This window comes from Ranitomeya variabilis, chromosome 4, assembly GCF_051348905.1.
Source record: "Ranitomeya variabilis isolate aRanVar5 chromosome 4, aRanVar5.hap1, whole genome shotgun sequence".
Lineage (NCBI taxonomy): Eukaryota > Metazoa > Chordata > Amphibia > Anura > Dendrobatidae > Ranitomeya > Ranitomeya variabilis.
The window spans coordinates 345012285-345030696 of record NC_135235.1 but is presented as its reverse complement, the minus strand read 5'-3'; the positions used below and the strand labels follow the sequence as shown (position 1 = coordinate 345030696).

Genomic DNA, 18412 nt, shown 5'->3' with positions numbered 1-18412 from the left:
TGTTTACCCACAATTTTAGAAAGATGGCAACAATTCTGTCCATCCTATTTTGGGGTTTTTGGGTGAAATTATGACCAATTTGTCTTTTTTGTGTTGTTCCAATACACACAAATGAAATAAATAATCATGTGTAATTGCAATAAATAACTGAGAGAAATACTTCATTTTCTGAAACGATTTCAGGGGTGCCAACACTTTAGGCCATGATTATGTTCATTGACTTAATGTGGAGTAATATGAGCTAGCAAGCATCTACATGTCAGTGACTGGAGCAGGCTGCAGCACTATTGTATCTGCAGACAACATCCTCTGGGTATGTAAGGAAGCTTACATACTAAAGCTACGCTTCAATGCAAGAGCCTTCATTGAACACTATTTGTATGTAAATAACTGCGATCTTCATACAGGGAAGACTTTATGTTACAGAGCTCTGAATTCATCTCTGTAGACGTAAATCATGTTTGGTTTATAGATTTCTCCTTTTAAAATCACTAAAAAGGACCACATTTTTTCTTATAGGATTGTGAAGAACCATTAAAAATGCAACTAATTGGGAAAGAATTTCTCAGCTGGGATGAATTCTTGGCATATTTGCAAGGATTTACCAAAGAAAAATTTAATCTCCGATTTTCACCACTTGCTGAAGAGGATACAGCTGAAGTGCCCATAATACCAATGGCGAATGGACCTTTGAAGTACAGCTGGGCACAGCTTTTTTGTAGTTGGTATGTCATTTTTTCTTCAGTATAAAGACCCTGATCTTATGTTTTTACTTTCAGTAACTTTCATTGAATGTTTGTTAATGTATTTCTGCAAAATGCAGAAGCTCACTCCCTATTGGGAACTGTGGTGATAGTTCCACAATAAATGTGTATGATTATGTAGTACAATTTAACGCCTTCACACTCCCTGTGTGATGCTGAATTTTATAATTAAGGCGGTGATAAATGTTAGTTACATGAACCCACTGATTTCAGTCCGAATGGTGAATGACTTAAAGTGTTTTTGTGCCTTCTTACTCTCCAATAACCTAAGACAAATGTTTATGGAAATTGTTTTAGTCCGAAAATATAACTGTCTAGTCTATTGGGAAGTGCATTTTTCAATGCAGACAGCCAAATAATTGGCCTGTATAATACATGGAGAAATAAGGCAGGGCTGTGGAGTCGGTAAGCCAAACCTCCGACTTTGACTCCTCAGTTTCCATGACACAGACTCAGACTCCACCAAAATGAGCTCTGACTCCATGACTCCAACTCCAAAGCCCTGACAGTGTTGTGGAGTCGGTAAGCCAAACCTCCCGACTCCTCAATGTCTATGACTTTGACTCCACAAAAATGGGCTCCGACTCCACGACTTTGACTTCAAGTCCACAGCCCTGAAATCAGGTCCACTTATAGCAGGTATTTCTCAACTTTTTCTACTGGGGGCGTAAAAGACTGAAAGACTGACAAAGATGATGCCTGACCCTCCCCAGACAGACCTAGATGATGTCTAACCTTTACAATTTATTCTGAATGCTAGCCTTATACCCTAACTGCTGAGGGTCACTTCATCATACCCCTAACTGATGAGAGCGGCCTCATAACTTAACTGTTGAGGGTGGCCTCATACCCCTAACTGGTGAGGGTGACCTCATATCCCTAACTGGTGAGGGCGGCCTCATACCCTTAAATGGGTTGTCCACTACTTTGACAACACCTTCTTAAACTAAATGTTTGGCCCCGATAAAATAAAGCCTACAGTATTGTCATGACTCCGTTGACTGGTGTCCTGGGACCAGGGGCTTCTTCCCTGTCCATAACACTAGGGGCGCCCTAGCTCGCCCTGTTCCTTGTATTACTTCTGGTGGTGAAGACACTGGAGCCATGTACCTTGCCTTAAATCGTGAATCCCCTCTCAATCTGTACCCTTCCCCCACCCAGAAAAGACGGGAGTAGTAGTGTACTGAAATACATCAACCAGACTAACAAGGTAATATACACAGTGGTGATAAAAGAAAATCCCAATAATACAAATATACTCACACATACAACAGAGGTTACACCGGGGAGTGGAGGATGGGGAAAAAACAAAGTACGAGAAGGAGATTAGCACACGCCCAAAGCCTAGCAACAGTCCCAGATAAATCCACCAAATGCCTTTTCAAACAACCACCACAAAACACCATATCCAACCATGTAGCATAAGCTAGCCATGGCAGTGAGTGCTTGACAGAGCTCAAATTATGTAGGAGATGGTATTGGCCAACAGTGAACAGCTGAGAGCCTTAATACAGGAAAGCTTCAAAGAGCTCTCAACTGAGCAGATTAACCCCTGCACTGCTAAAAGAAACCTGCACCATTTAATATAAAGTGCTTCTAATCAGTGCAGGAGTAGGACAGATCAGACCCTTAGGTCTTCTGGCTCCTCTCTCGTAAACCAGTGACACCTATACTCACCTGTGCTGGCTCCTTTCCAGCTGTGTCGGCATTCGAGACGTGATGCCCGTCGCCTAACCAGCGCTGTCGTCATTATCTCCGCTTTCGGACTAACTGAACATGAAGAGGAAGTTCGTAATGAGCTGCAGCTGTGGCTTCCTCTTCATGTTCAGTTTGTCTGAAAGTGGAGACAGTGATGCCAGCGCTGATTGGGCACCGGTGTCACATGTCACAACACCGCATCACAGTCCCGGGGAGAGCGAGTGCCAACACCACGGGAATGGCGCAAGAAAGGGAGGTGCGTATAGGCTTTGTTAGTTTATCCGGGCTGAACATTTAGCTCAATACTGGATTGTCCTAGTAGTGGACAACCCCTTTAACTGGTGAGGGCGGCCTCATACCCTTAACTGGGAAGTATGTAAACAAAATTATTAGCCATAGGAATCTCAGATTTTATGTGCTTATGTGCAACAATTAGAAGTGACAAGATAAAGTTAAATTATAAATATTCAATGTTATCTTGTCACTTCTAATTGTTGCACATGGGCACCTAAAATCTGAGATTCCTATGGCTAATAATTTTGTTTATATGCTTCTGATGATATAGAAGTGCTACTCATTCAAATGAGTAATTGTTGATTTGGGACAACCGATTTATATTCATTAACTGGGAGGTCAGCCTCACAGGTTTAGAAGATTTGCGCTACAACATTGCAACAACAGCCTCAGCTTGTTAGTGGTTCACCTCTCTTGATCATAGTTTCAAGCTTAAAGAGTAACCATTGTTTTAATTTCTATTTCATAAATCAGTAGTACAGATAAAAATAAGCAACTTTATAATATATCTTATCAGAAGAAAATGTTGCTTCTTTCTCTGCCAAAATTGTTCATTATCAAAATTCTCAATTATGAGATAAAATCTTTATTCAGCGAAGACCCTTTTCTATTACTGAGAGAGGAGATAGAAGCTACTACAGATACAATTCTATGTAGACAGAGGAGGTAGGAGCTCCTCCCTGCTATCGACATTGAATCTCATCAGTAACAGCTGCCATCTCTCAGCCGCCAGGAGCCTGCCAGTCCAAATATTTTCAGGCAGCTTGTTAACAGTGTTTTTTCCTGAAACACAGCAGAAATCAGGCAACCTGTTTTTGATACATTCTGCCCAAGGATTGGGCAGCATGTAACAGCTGTCAAGTTCCCTGCCCTCTTTTCTCTTTTGCCCTGCATCACTCCATTGCAAAGATATTGGCATTTATTTCTTCTGGAGTATGGTATGTGAAATCTCTGCTTGTAGTCCAACCAAACATTTCTTAAGCTTTCTGTGGGTGTTCTGTGCTTTAACCAATCCTTCCCTAGATTCTCAATCATAGCTTGGCAGCGTCTGCGACTGATAATCTCCTAGATTAGCTGCCCAGCTGTGATTGTCAGTGTCTCGGAGGGAAGGGTGATGCCCACAGAGAAGACTGAAGAAACAGCCACTAGAACTAGAAGCAGAGATTTCACATAGTGCGCCCTAGAATAAACAAATGTGAATATCTGCAATGGGGCAGCAAATGGCAAAACAGAAAATTCACAATAAGGGGAGCTCAGGAATTTTTGCAAGGTATTTAACTACATTTTGTGAGCAATAGACAGTTCTTCGTTTACTTTTAAAGTTACTTTTAGGGGAGTATTTGCCAGGAAACCTCAAACAAGACCCCATTTTTTTAAAAAAATTGCACCCCAAAAATTAATTCGGAAACTTTATTAAAGGGGGTGTCCAGGACTTTACAAAGAAAAATTTACCTAAGCACTAACAGGCAGGTAAATGCAACTTACCTGCCTTGTTGTGCACGGCACCGTTCTCTGGCACAGAGAAGTCACAGACTCTACCTCTGCTGATAGGGCGGGTCTTCCGAGATCATTCTGCCAGGTTAGGCAGCGGGGATCCAGCTGTCAGTCAGAATGACCTCGAACATCCCACCCTGTACATAGCGGACCGGAAAAGAAGCCTAGGCTCTGTAGATGTGACATCAGCAGAGGCTTCTGAATCCCTGACAGGAACGTCTGACTGCTCTGTGCCGGGGAAGAACGGCGCTGTGCACAACAGGCAGGTAAGTAAGCACAAACAGAGAGGTAGTTACTAGATACTTTTTTTTTGGCAAGTACCGGATATCCCCTTTAACTCTTCAGGTACTTTGCAAGAATGAACACAAGTTAGATTAGAGGCGAAGTACCTAAAGGAAGGAGAGAAATCTCGTAATTAATGTCAAAGACAGAGAATATGATGAGAAGAAAGGAGAGAGCTGAACGTCAGACCACTCTGTACTGGATAAAGAGAGTCAGGTTACAGCCCCCATTTGAGCCTTGCCTGATCTTTTATAGAGGAAAAAAATCACCTTGATGGAAAGTCAAAATGGAACGATATCTCTGATCGGCATGAAAGGAAAGGACTGAAGGGCGACCCAGACCATATTGAGCTCCCCCCAGACTCAAGGGGGTTAATACGGTGTCTCCGAATTTAACTTGCCCAGGTGGCCTGTCCTGACCTATGGCCTACAAGTCAAGTGCTGCTAGACCAGAATAGCCTAGGTAGCAACCTGGCTCTTGGAATTCAACCCTGGCTCAAGGCAGGCATGCCAAATTAAAAGGAAGATCACTATAGGAGCGCTGTAGAAATCCTCTTGTTCACCTATGGTTGAAATGTAAAGTCTAAGGCCCTTGTTCCCTAATCATTCACAGAAAAATCTAATCCAAAAGGCCTGAAGTCATCCAAACCGCGGACCCAACAGAAATTGGGTAGATCAGGAGACCATAGAGATTGAGCTATCTGGATGCTATGGGTGGAGCCTAGGGCATCTGCAGATGTCATGCCCTATCTCAGTAATGTCTGTCCTCACTAAATACAAATGTTACCACAGAATTAAGAATTTTGATGACTGATCAATTTTGGCAGAGAAAAGCAGATTCCTCTGATAAGATACATTATCAAGTTGCTAATTTTGTATTATTGATTTCTAAAAATAAAAATTAAATGGATGGTTACGATGTAAAAATTTTACGCACACCCAATTATCTTCATCCGGTACTATATTCCAGTTGAACTTGGACATACAGCTCTGGCAAAAATTAAGAGACCACTGCACAGTTTTATAAAAATCAGCTTCTCTACTAGTCTGACATTCATTCCATTCCAGTATCAGTTGAATTCCAAAAAGAGTACACCTCATTCTACTTAATGTGCTTCTGATTAAGTGATCACCTGAACCAAATCTTATTTAACAAAAGAAAGTATAAAAAACACTGCAGTGGTGTTCACAATCTTCTTACAATAGGACAAGCTGGATGGCAAAACAAGTGCTAGTAATATCCCAAAAGTAATAGGAATGAAAAAAATAACTTTTAACCATGTCAAAGGAGTTAAAAAGAAAAGTATTGAGTGAGGAAAAGAAGGGCTCAATTCTGGCTTTACTAGCAGAGGGACACAGTGAGCATCATGTTCCTTCCATCCTTAAAATTTCTAAGACAGTAGTCCATTACAACAAGGTCAAGCAGCAGACATTGCGGACAACAAAGCTACAGAGCGGCAGAGGGCGAAAATGACTGACAGGGATGACCATCATCTTATTCAAATGTCACTCAGCAACCACAGGATGACATCAAGTGACCTACAAAAGGAATAGCAAATGGCAGCTGGGGTGAAGTGCATGGCAAGAACCGTTCGTAACAGGCTCCTAGAGGCAGGACTCAAGTCATGTAAAGCTAGAAAACAGCCTTTCATCAATGAGAAGCAAAGGAGAGCCAGGCTGAAGTTTGCCAAAGACCATAAGGATTGGACCATAGAGGACTGGAGTAAGGTAATCTTCTCTGATGAGTCTAATTTTCAGCTTTGCCCAACACCTGGTCTTCTAATGGTTAGACAGAGACCTGGAGAGGCTTACAAGCCACAGTGTCTTGCACCCACTTTGAAATTTGGTGGGGGATTGGTGATGATCTGGGGATGCTTCAGCAAGGCTGGAATTGGGCAGGTTAATCTTTGCGAAGTACGTATTAATCAAGCCACATACAAGGTTATCCTGGAAAAACAGTTGATTCCTTCTGCTCAGGCAATGTTCCCCAACTCTGAGGACTGGTTTTTCCAGCAGAACAATGCGCCATGCCACACAGCTAGGTCAATCAAGGTGTGGATGAAGGACCACCACATGAAATCCCTGTCATGGCAGCCCAATCTTCAGACCTGAACTCCATTGAATACCTCTGGAATGTAATCAACAGGAAGATGGATAGTCACAAGCCATCAAACAAAGAACTGCTTACATTTTTGTACCAGGAGTGGCATAAAGTCACCCAAAAGCAGTGTAAGTGTAAAAGACTGTGATTAAAAATCATGGTTATTGCATAAAATATTGATTTCTGAACTCTTCCTGAGTTAAAACATTAGTATTGTTGTTTAAATGATTATGAACTTGTTTTTTTTGCATTATTTGAGGTCTGCAAGCAATGCATTTTTTGTTATTTTGACCATTTCTCATTTTGAGAAAATAAATACAAAATTTATTGCTTGGAACTTCGGAGACATGTTGTCAGTAGTTTATAGAATAAAAGAACAATTTACATTTTACTCAAAAATATACCTATAAAGAGAAAAATCAGGCAAACTGAAAATTTTGCAGTGGTCTTTTAATTTTTGCCAGAGCTGTATATTGTTAAAGGGATACTATCATTAGATTAATGCTGTGTTACAGAGAGAGACCTATCAATCACCTGTATCGGGGCTGGGCCTCCCATGATTAGCCACATTTCTACCCATAGTCCCCAGCCATTTTTTCAAATTATGTCTTTTCTGAAACACAGCATTTCAGAGTAATACATACTTGGCTAAAATCGCACAGCCAGTCTCTAATTCATGCTGCCCCTGGTTCTGGCAGCATGAATTTAATGATGGCTACTGGGTTTAATGGGAACCTACCAAAAGAATAGTTTAAAGGCTTTGTCGATTTTTACGTCAAAATTATGCCATAGGTACTTTAAAATAACGAAAGAAGCATTAGTTTACCTGGTTCTGGCCATGCTGCTAACTGCAACACCACTCTTGTCCCCCTCCGGTCTTGATTGACAGGGTTTTAACAGTGATTTTACGACACTGGCCTCCATCATGGTGCTGAGGTAGGCGGCACAAGACCTCCGAGGCCAGTGATTGGCTAGGGTGGCTTAATGTTGAAGGATGTCAGAGCTGCATCCATGTACACAAGGCCGGTGTGGAGCGGCAGAGTCACAGTTCTAGGAGAGCAAGGCTTCAATAGGTAAGTAAGGCTTATTATTTTTTTGTTTGTTTGCTTTTTTAAAGGATTATAAAGTTATGGCTCAAAAATAGCTGACAAGCTATTTAAGTATGCCGTGAGAGGCCAGGTCACAGTCCTCAGTTCGATTGCATTGAGCATTTGTGCCTGGACTTTAAAAAGGTTTATTGTTCTCAAACCCAATTCAGCTTGGCAGAAGAATCTGGGGAACTTGCATAGTCCACATTACCAAGCTGATGTAGATCTACCCACACAGCCTTAGTTGGTAATAAATACTAAATCTAGGCTAAATAAACAACAGAGACTAAATATTACAAATCTGCCCTAAATACTGACTTGCAGCTACATGATACTGTATACAACAGCTTATAAGAATTTTCATGAAGTCTTTCTTTATTCAGGGAGAACTGTTCAGCATTCATCGAGGTGACATTGGGTCCACAGAAAGACAAGCTAGTCATCACTCAAAGTAATTTGCATCATAATCATGCTGACGCCGATACAACTGAGGCGCCACCAGAGAAGAAATATAAGCCGTCTCCTGCGGTGGGTTTACCAGCACAAGTTGCTAACAACATATCTAAGAAATTTTTGGAACCAAGTGACTTAAAACGTCTCCTCCGTTTTCGTTCTGGTGCTTTCGAGGACCGCACACAAGTGTTAGCAGAGCTTCAGTCTCTCTTCTTTACTGACCCTGAAGCAAGGGTCAAATTAGTATTTGTGGAAGATAAACTGCATGTGAAGAAGATATTTCTGATGACCTCCACCATGAGAAATACAGCTCAGAATTTTCCAGATTATCTCTTTATTGATGTTTTTTTAGAATTGAGTCAAAGTTTTGATTTGTACACAATTTTTTGTGATGTAAAGGGAGAAGGTTGGACACCATGTGCCTACTGCATAGCTAAAAAAGGAATTGATGGCATACTCACTTTTCTTTCAGGCTTACTTCTTGAGATTCTCCCCACCATTAGCAACAAAGTAAAACTAATAACGCTCAGTCCTGACATACAAGAAACAATTAGCCTGGAAGCTATTTTTCCACATGCTAATTTGCGGTACTGTATGCATTTAGTTCTCAATACAATGTATAGCAGAATCTCTCACCTTGATCCTACTGTTGAAGCCCAAATTAAAAACTTCCTCCATATTCTTTCGCAGACTTGCTCAATCAAGGTCTATGAGCGATATTTGAATGACCTGAAGGTCATTTGTCCAGCAGAAGTTTTTCAGTATTATTTTGAGACCTGGCATCCACGCAGAAAAACGTGGGTAAAAAAGGATAATAGGACTGAAGAATCTGAAAGAAATCTGTCTGAGCTAGTACCTGCCAATCATGTAAAACTCAAGCAAGCTGTCGGCTACACGCCCACTTTGCATCAATGCCTTTGTTTTATACTTGGCACCCGAGTGAATGCATCAGGCAATGACCTCCACATCCAGAGAGCTGATATCTCTTCTTTTTGCGATTATGAGAAACCCACAGTTCCACTTCTGAATCAACAGGTAGATTTAATTTTTTGAGACTTTGATGTACCAAACCTGAAATGAAGTTTACTGCATGTGTCACTGATGTGATTAAAATAGCATCCCAAGGGAATTTTATGATGACTGCATCCACCTTAGTCCATAAGTGGTAAAATAGTTTTTTGTTTACATATTCTTTTATTTTACTATGACATGTATTTCATTAGGGAACCATTCCTGGTAAAAAGTGTGGAGTCAGGAGGACTGCATTCTTAAAGAGGTTTTTCAAGAATGAGATAAAATGGAGTCCCTGATATAGTTTAAACTCCTGCCTATCCTAATCACCTGTCAGGACGGGTTGCAGACTGAAGACACACAGAGATCTGTGTCTCAACTAACAAGAGCTGTATCACACATACTTCATTCAGCAGCTGGGAGCACAGCTGTCATAGTGCAAGTATCCCCAGAAATTGTGCTTTCTCCATGGACTTCATTGGTTGGTTTAAATGGTAAAGATAAAGTCATCACTACTCCTGCAGCAGTGTTTCCTCACTGGTTTCTGTAATACTTGCATCCTGATGTTTTGTCCTATATGACCACTAGTAAAGAGATCAGCATGGAAACACTGCTATGAATGGTGAAAGCCAGCATAGGTAATCCACAAAAATGGGCTGTGTTGCTTATTTTGACTTTCCAATTAAACTCAATGGGGAAGTGCAGCAATATGATGTTATTTTCCACAACAGAATTTGATATGCAGCAAATGAAAAAAAACACTGTCAGAGTCTGCACTGAAAATATCTGCAGCTTGTGAGTGAGTATTTAAAATTCTTGTCCAGTATGCTGCTAATGTTATGGATCGTCAACCTAAAAATCTAGCTGCAGTTCTGATGGTGGTCATACCCTTACTGTTCAGCAGATGTGGGATAGGACATTATTGTGAAGGTGCCTGTCAATTTAAATGATTCTAAACAAACGTAATTGAGCTTTTTGGTTTCAACAGATGTCTTTAAGAAAAAAGCTCAAATCCAATATAAAATTGGATTTTAAAATAGGTCAGAAAATTGTTAGTCATCAGAGTTACAGATAATTATAATGAAAGATCAATCTAAGGGAAAATAGATGCATCCTCTATAGATCCACTATCCTCTAGGGAACGTAGTGGTGCCCTGCTCTACGTTGACTCTTTTTATCTGACCCTAAAAGTTTTGACCCCACAGTTTTAGGCAGTGAGCACATCTTTTGGATTGACATGTGTAAATATTGAGTACTCACTGAGCGATCACATATAGATGTCAGTGTCATGTTTCTGAGATTTTGTATTGCACTTAAGCACTTTAAATGGGTGTAGGTGATGGCTTGGTGAGGGAATCCCTTTTAGGGTCAGATAGGGTGAGTCAGCGTGGAGCGGGGGCGCCACTATGTTCCCTATAGGGTGAAAACCTCTGCTGCTAGGAAGGAAAATAAAAGATGTATCTCTTTTCCCTTAGATTGAGCTTTCATTATAATTATCTGTAACTTTGATGACTTAACAATTTTCTGACCTTAACCCCTTCACCCCCGGAGCTTTTTTCGTTTTTGTTTTTCGCTCCCCTCCTTCCCAGAGCCATAAATTTTTTATTTTTCCGTCAATATGGCCATGTGAGGGCTTATTTTTTGCGTGACTAGATGTACTTTTGAACAATACCATTGGTTTTACCATGCCATGTAACAGAAAATGGGAAAAAACTTCCAAGTGTGATGAAATTGCAAAAAAAGTGCAATCTCACACTTGTTTTTTGTTTGGCTTTTTTGCTAGGTTCACCAAATGCCAAAACTAACCTGCCATTATGATTCTCCAGGTCATTACGAGTTCATAGACACCTAACATGTCTAGGTTATTTTTTATCTAAGTGATGAAAAAAAAATCCAAAGTTTGCTAAAAAACAAAACAAAACAAAAATTGCGCGATTTTCCAATACCCGTAGCGTCTCCAATTTTCATGATCTGGGGTCAGGTGAGGGCTTATTTTTTGCGTGCCGAGCTGACGTCTTTAATGATACCATTTTGGTGTAGATACATTCTTTTGATCGCCCGTTATTGCATTTTAATGCAATGTCGCGGCGACCAAAAAAACGTAATTTTGGCGTTTTGATTTTTTTTCTCGCTACGCCATTTAATTTAGGTTAATGCTTTGTTTTTATTGATAGATCTGGCGATTCTGAACGCAGCGATACCAAATATGTGTATGTTTAATTTTTTTTTAATTGTTTTATTTTGATTGGGGCGAAAGGGGGGTGATTTGAACTTTTATATTTTTTTTTATTTTTTTTATATTTTTAAACACTTTTTTTTTAATTTTGGCATGCTTCAAGAAGCATGCACAACTCGATCGGCTCTGCCACATAGAGGTGAAGTACAGATCACCTCAATATAGCAGAAATGCAGGTGTACTTTGAGCGCCGACCACAAGGTGGCGCTCAAAGCAATCGGCCATCAACAACCATAGAGGTCTCAAGGAGACCTCTGGTTGTTATGGCAATGCACCGCTGACCCCCGATCATGTGACGGGGGTCAGCGGTGCGAGCATTCCCGGCCGCGCGGCCGGGAGCGCTAGTTAAATGCCGCTGTCAGCGCTTGACGGCGGCATTTAACTAGTTAATGGACGTGGGCGGATCGCGATTCCGCTCGCGCTCATTGCGCACACATGTCAGCTGTACAAAACAGCTGACATGTCGCGGCTTTAAGGTGGGCTCACCGCCGGAGCCCACCTTAAAGCAGGGGATGTGCCAGCTGACATACTATTCCGTCAGCTGGCAGAAAGGGGTTAATCTGATCTACTCACCTATTTTATTTTGGATTTGAGCTTTTTTTTCTTAAAGACAAGTAATAAAAGCTAAATTTTATAGATGAAATTCCTTTATTTTCTCACCTGTCAGACCTTACTTATTCCTTTTGGTTTCCTGGTTTCAACACATGCAAGTTTATGTTATAGAACCTACAGGCATATCCTAACTACATGTATGTGTGTGTGTGTGTATAGATAATTTTTTTATTTTTTTTTATTTTTGAGGTTCATGAGCCTTCAGAGCGAAATGAGTAAATCCTGAATGCCTGGCCAGACAGTAGTACAGAAAAGGTATTGTTGCTGATAATTATTGTGAATTGAGTATTTCCGGTAAAGGAAATCTGATATAAAATTAATGCTGCCCAAACCACAGACAACATGAATAGAGACTGGCTGCGTTATTGTAATCATGTATGTTGTACTCTGAAATACTGTTGTGTGTCAGAGAACTACTTTGTGACAGCGGCTTGGGACAATGCCACTTGGTTGACCAGTCGAAGAGGAAGCCTTCTCTACACACCATTCCTTGACTCACAGGTCTGTCCCTATATACACACATTATGTGGGAGGTCACAGGAAACCCGCCTCTTGAACTAGGTATCCTAGTGGCTTTGTCCCTGGCTGACCTTTAGAAGTATGTTTTCTCTAAAAGGCCTCAACATTGCAGAACAAAACATACATGAATACAGTAATGCAGCCTAGCTCTTGATTTGTGCTGCCCATGGTTCAGGCAGCATGAATCTACTGCCAGGTTCCCTTTAACCTCTTCCTCTAAAGCTTGTATTCACCTTCCTGTTTAGGCCAAGTATTTCAAATTTCACATGTCACTTTATGTGGTACTAACTTTGGACTGCTTCTATATATCCCTTTGATTCTGAGATTGTTTTCTTAACATATTGTATTTTATGTTAGAGGTAAATATATGTCAATATTTCATCTTTATTTATAAAAATATCTGAAAAGTGCGAAAACTTTTCCCATGTGAAGGCTTGTTTTTTGCGGAACGAGTTTTACTTTTGAACAACAACATTGCTTTTACCATATATTGTACTGGAAAATGGGAAAAAAATTCTAAGTGCGGTAAAATTGCAAAAAAACAGTGCCATTCTAAATAAAAAAAAAATAATAATATGTTCACTAAATGCTAAAACGGACTTGCCATTATGATTCTCCAGGTATTTACAAGTTCACAGATGCAAAACATGTATAGGTTCTTTTTTATTTAAGTGGGTAAAAAAAAAAAATAAAAAAAAAAGTTGCCATTTTCTGAGACCCTTAGGCTGGGATCACACGCTGCGAGATACGGCCGAGTCCCGCAGGTTAAAACCAAGCTCTGGCACCGGCACTACAGAGCGGAGCGTGCAGCCGCACAGCAATACATGGAGCCGCACGCTCCGGAGTGCCGGAGCCAGAGCTTGTTTTTAACCTGTGAGACTCGGCCGTATCTCACTGTAGTGTGACTCCGGCCTTAGTGTCTCCATTTTTCTGGATCTGGGGTGGGTGATTGCTTATTTTTTTTCGCTCCGATCTGCTGTTTTTATTGATACCATTTTGGGATAGATACAATGTTTTGATTGCCCTTTATTGCAATGTTGCAGGGACCAACATTCCCCTTCTTCCCAGAGCCATAACTTTATTTTTTCCATCAATACCACCATGTGAGGGCTTGTTTTTTTGTGGGACAAGTTGTACTTTTGAACAACGCCATTGATTTTACCATATCGTGTACTCAAAAATGGGAAAAAATTCCAAGTGCTGTGAAATTGCAAAAAAAAGTGCAATTCCACATCTTTTTAATTTTTTTTTACCATGTTCACCAAATGCTAAAACTGACCTGACATTATGATTCTCCAGGTCATTATGAGTTCATAGACACCAAACATGCCTAGGTTCTTTTTTATTGAAAGGGAACCTGTCACCCCCAAAATCAAGGGTGAGATAAGCCCACCAGCATCTACAGCTTATCTACAGCATTCTGGAATGCTGTAGATAAGCCCCCGATGTAGCCTAAGGGTACCGTCACACAGTGGCATTTTTATCGCTACGACGGCACGATTCGTGACGTTGTAGCGATATCGTTACGATCTCGCAGTGTCTGACACGCTACTGCGATCAGGCACCCTGCTGAGAATCGTACATCGTAGCACATCGTTTCAAACTTTCTTTCGTCGCTTGATCACCCGCTGACATCGCTGGATCGTTGTGTGTGACAGCGATCCAGCGATGTGTTCGCTGGTAACCAGGGTAAACATCGGGTAACTAAGCGCAGGGCCGCGCTTAGTAACCCGATGTTTACCGTGGTTACCAGCGTAAAAGTAAAAAAAAACAAACCGTACATACTCACCATCTGATGCCCGTCAGGTTCCTTGCCGTCTGCTTCCTGCTCTGACTGAATCCGGCCGTACAGTGAGAGCAGATCACAGCGGCGACGTCACCGCTGTGATCTGCTCTCACTTTCAGGCCGGCAGACAGTAAGAGCGGAAAGCAGACTGCAAGGGACCTGACCGGCATCAGATGGTGAGTATGTACGGTTTTTTTTTTTTTTTACTTTTACGCTGGTAACCAGGGTAAACATCGGGTTACTAAGCGCGGCCCTGCGCTTAGTTACCCGATGTTTACCCTGGTTACCCGGGGACTTCGGCATCGCTCCAGCGCCGTGATTGCACAGTGTGACCGCAGTCTACGACGCTGGAGCGATAATCATACGATCGCTGCGACGTCACGGATCGTGCCGTCGTAGCGATGTAAATGGTACTGTGTGACGGTACCTTAAAAGATGAGAAAAAGAGGTTAGATTATACTCACTCAGAGGCGGTCCCGGTCCGGTCCGATGGGTGTCGCGGTCCGGCGCCTCCTATCTTCATCAGATGACGTCCTCTTCTGGTCTTCATGCTGCGGCGCGGGCGTACTTTGTCTACCCTCGCGCCTGCGCACTGCAGTACTTTGCTCTGCCCTCAAAGTGCCGGAGCCGCAGCGAGAAGACCAGAAGAGGACGTCATCCTATCAAGATGGGAGGTGCCGGATCGGACCGCGACGCCCATCGGATCGGACCACCCGCTTAGGTGAGTATAATATAACCTCTTTTTCTCATCTTTTAGGTTACATAGGGGGCTTATCTACAGCATTACAGAATGCTGTAGATAAGCCCCTGATGCTGGTGGGCTTACCTCACCCTCGATTTTGGGGGTGACAGGTTCCCTTTAAGTGGTGAAAAAATCCTACGTGCCATTTTCTGATACCGGTAGCGTCTCCATTTTTCGTGATCTCGGCTTGGGTGAGGGCCTTTATTTTTTGCGTGCCGAGTTGACATTTTTATTGATAACATTTTAGTGTAGATGCGATCTTTTGATCAACCGCTATTGCATCTTAATGCAATGTTGTGGCGACCAAAAAACATAATCTGGAGTTTTACATTTTTTTCTCGTTACGTCGTTTAGCGATCAGGTTAATCCTTTTATTGATCGGGCGATTCTGAATGCGGTGATAACAAATATGTGTGTAGGTTTTATTTATTTTTTTTTCATTGTTTTATTTTGAATGGGACGAGAGGGGGGTGATTTGAACTTTTTTTTTTTTTTTTTAAACATTTTTTTTTCACTTTGGCATGCTTCAGTAGTCTCTATGGGAGACTAGAAGCTTCCATAACCTGATCGGCTCTGTTACATACAGGCTATGATCAGATCACCTGTATGTAGCAGAATACCTCACTTGCTGTGAGCGCAGACCACCAGACGGCACTCCTAGCAATCCGGCAGTGACAACCATAGAGGTCTTCAGGAGACCTCTTGGTTGTCATGCAAACCCATCGGTGACTCTCGATGGGCGAATTTCTGACCCGATTGCCGTGAATGCATGTTAAATGCCGCTGTCAGCGTTTGACAGAGGCATTTAACGGGTTAATATCTACGGGTGGATCGTGATTCCACCCGCGGCTGTTCTGGGCACATGTCAGCTGTTCAAAATAGCTGACATGTGCCTGGAAAGTTGTGGTCTCACTGCCGGAGTCCACATCAAAGGGAGGGTGTCCAACATCGGCATATTATTAAACCCTGTGTTGGAAAGGGTTTAAGAGGAACCAGACAGGTACCCCCACCAGAACTTGCATATTCTATTCCTTGGTAAATAACCCGCCCTTTTTAGTGTTTGACACATAAACATAGCGCCGGAGCCCACATCAAGGGGAGACACGACATGTGCCGTACTAGTACGACGCATGTTGTGAAAGGGTTAAATGGGGTATCGAGGACATTACAAAAAATTTACCTAAGCACTAACAGGCAGGTAATTGCAGCTTACCTGCCTCTTGTGCCCGGCACCGTTCTCCCCCGGCACAGAGCGGTCACAGACCGCTCATGCTGGGAATTCTGCTTATGTGACGTGGCCGGACTTCCGGCATCATTCTGATTGAACTGGCTCCCCCAGTTAGGCAACGGGGTTCCGGCTGTTAATCAGAATGATGTTGAAAGTTCTGCCCCGTTGACAGATAGGAGCGAAAAAGAAACCTCCACTCTGTAGATGTAACGTCAGCAGAGGCTTCTGAACCCCCGGCAAGAGCGGTATATGACCGCTCTGTGCCAGGTAAGAACTTAGCCGGGCTTAACAGGCAGTTAAGCTGCCATTACCTGCCTGTTAATACTGAGGTATATTTTTTTTTTCTAAAGTCCAAGATATACCCTGTAAGGTCAATATTGGCTCCGTCAGTAAGGGGTTAAATCCCCCATACGGTATCAGAGATAGGGGTCTCTTTATTTACCTGTATGTTTTATCATCTTTACAGAAAGGTGCAACACAGAGTAATAATGCAGAGCAGCCTAAAGACGTCCCCAGAGAATCTGTGAGCCACGCACCTTTGTAAGGACTATATTTTATTGGCACTAAATAAAAATTCCCCTATTCTTGGAACCCTATTGCAGATTTAAAAAACATTTTTTGGCATGCTCAGGAAAAAAACGGAAATAAAGTAGGAGCAATAACTGGGCAAAAAGTTTGACAGGTCTTCTTTAAAACAGTTTCAGAATTAGCTTTTAAGTGGATAAATAAGATGTCCTCTTCAGGTTTCCTCATTTTTCTCTGGCATATTATGACTGTATATTTGTACATAAACAAATTTTGATCTTCATTCTATCTTAACAGAAGCAAGTGGACCACCTGTGTTGATTTCGGTTTTTCATGTCCTCCAGCTTGAAAATTTTGTCATCTTTGAAGGCATCATAACATTGAAACATCATTGGATCCGATATGACATTTGGATTTGCTGTAAAATTTATACAAATCTTTTCTCAAGTTAATATTTTTAATCTGCATGTAAATATAGATGAATCTTTACAATATTTGTTGTTGAAGTCTGTTTTGTTTTTCTTATCGTGACAACTTTAACGCGCCACTCCAGCGTTTTTGGGTTTTTTTCAGCGCTGGAGTGATGCTTCTAATCTAAGGTCCCTACCCATAGTCTTATACTTACCCACCACCATCTTCTACCGACGCCACTTTGGTTCCGCAGCGCCATCTTGCGACCTTCTAATTGGCCAAAAGTCAGAGTTGATAAGTCACAAGCTCTCAATGCAAGTCTATGAGAGCCAGAACTAGGCAGTCATAGACTTGCCTTAAATGGCCTGTGGCTCTCTCTAACAAACACTGGAGTAATCTATTAGGTCATAAACTACTGGAGACCAACGGCAATATAAAGCGTGAAGATAGTGGAGGATAACTCAAAAATAGGTGCACCATTCCAGCACTGCAGTTTAAAAAAAAACAAAACACTGATGTGGGGCTGTAATCTTTTTTTCAGTGTTGGCTCCTCTAAAATGATTTAATCCTATTGATACAAGATACTCTATAAAATAAAATGACAAAAAGGCAGTAACAAGGCTGCAATATTTACAGAATTCGCTTTTATAATCGGTTGTCTTCATCATGTGCAAGAGGTAGAAATAGAAATAAGTCAAATCGATATGCCAATAGTACACAAAAGTCTGTTGTGTATGACAAGTGCAGAAAACGATCATTTTGAAGTTTTGTAGTGTGTTCTTTTGTATTACACATTTTATAATAAAGGGGCTGTCATGCTTAATAGATCTTGGAATAAAAAGAAAATATAAATAAAACAAGTTTCACAATTGGATGTGATAAAAAAAGTTCCTGGTGCTGACATAGTCCTATAAATGTGCCCCTGCTGTGTAATAGCTGTGTCTACCATGAATCAGCTGTGATCCCCTGCTGTCTGTGTACTCTTTTTGTTTCCTCCCTTGCCCAGGAGATTTGGTATGTTTACACCATTTTTCTGCACACAGCCATTACACAGTATACAGCAGGGGCACATTTCTAAAATTATCTCAGAACAGAAATATTTTTTAACACATCTAAATGTGGAGCTTATGTTTATTCCCTGATTTATCGATTAACCCATTAGTAACAGA

At 41.5% G+C, this 18412-nt stretch overlaps 1 protein-coding gene across 2 annotated transcripts in view; it reads left to right on the top strand.

Annotated features, from left to right (window-relative positions):
• Positions 1 to 17326, top strand: part of ZSWIM9 (zinc finger SWIM-type containing 9) — an 82549-nt gene extending 65223 nt beyond the window's left edge. For both annotated transcript variants that reach the window (XM_077250674.1, XM_077250675.1), the window contains exons 6-9: positions 520 to 725; positions 8104 to 9208; positions 12222 to 12287; positions 17130 to 17326. In XM_077250674.1, coding sequence (XP_077106789.1) covers positions 520 to 725; positions 8104 to 9208; positions 12222 to 12251 — 1341 coding nt within the window. In that variant the 3' untranslated portion in view covers positions 12252 to 12287; positions 17130 to 17326. The remainder of the gene's footprint in view (positions 1 to 519; positions 726 to 8103; positions 9209 to 12221; positions 12288 to 17129) is intronic.
• The last annotated feature ends 1086 nt before the right edge of the window (positions 17327 to 18412 follow it).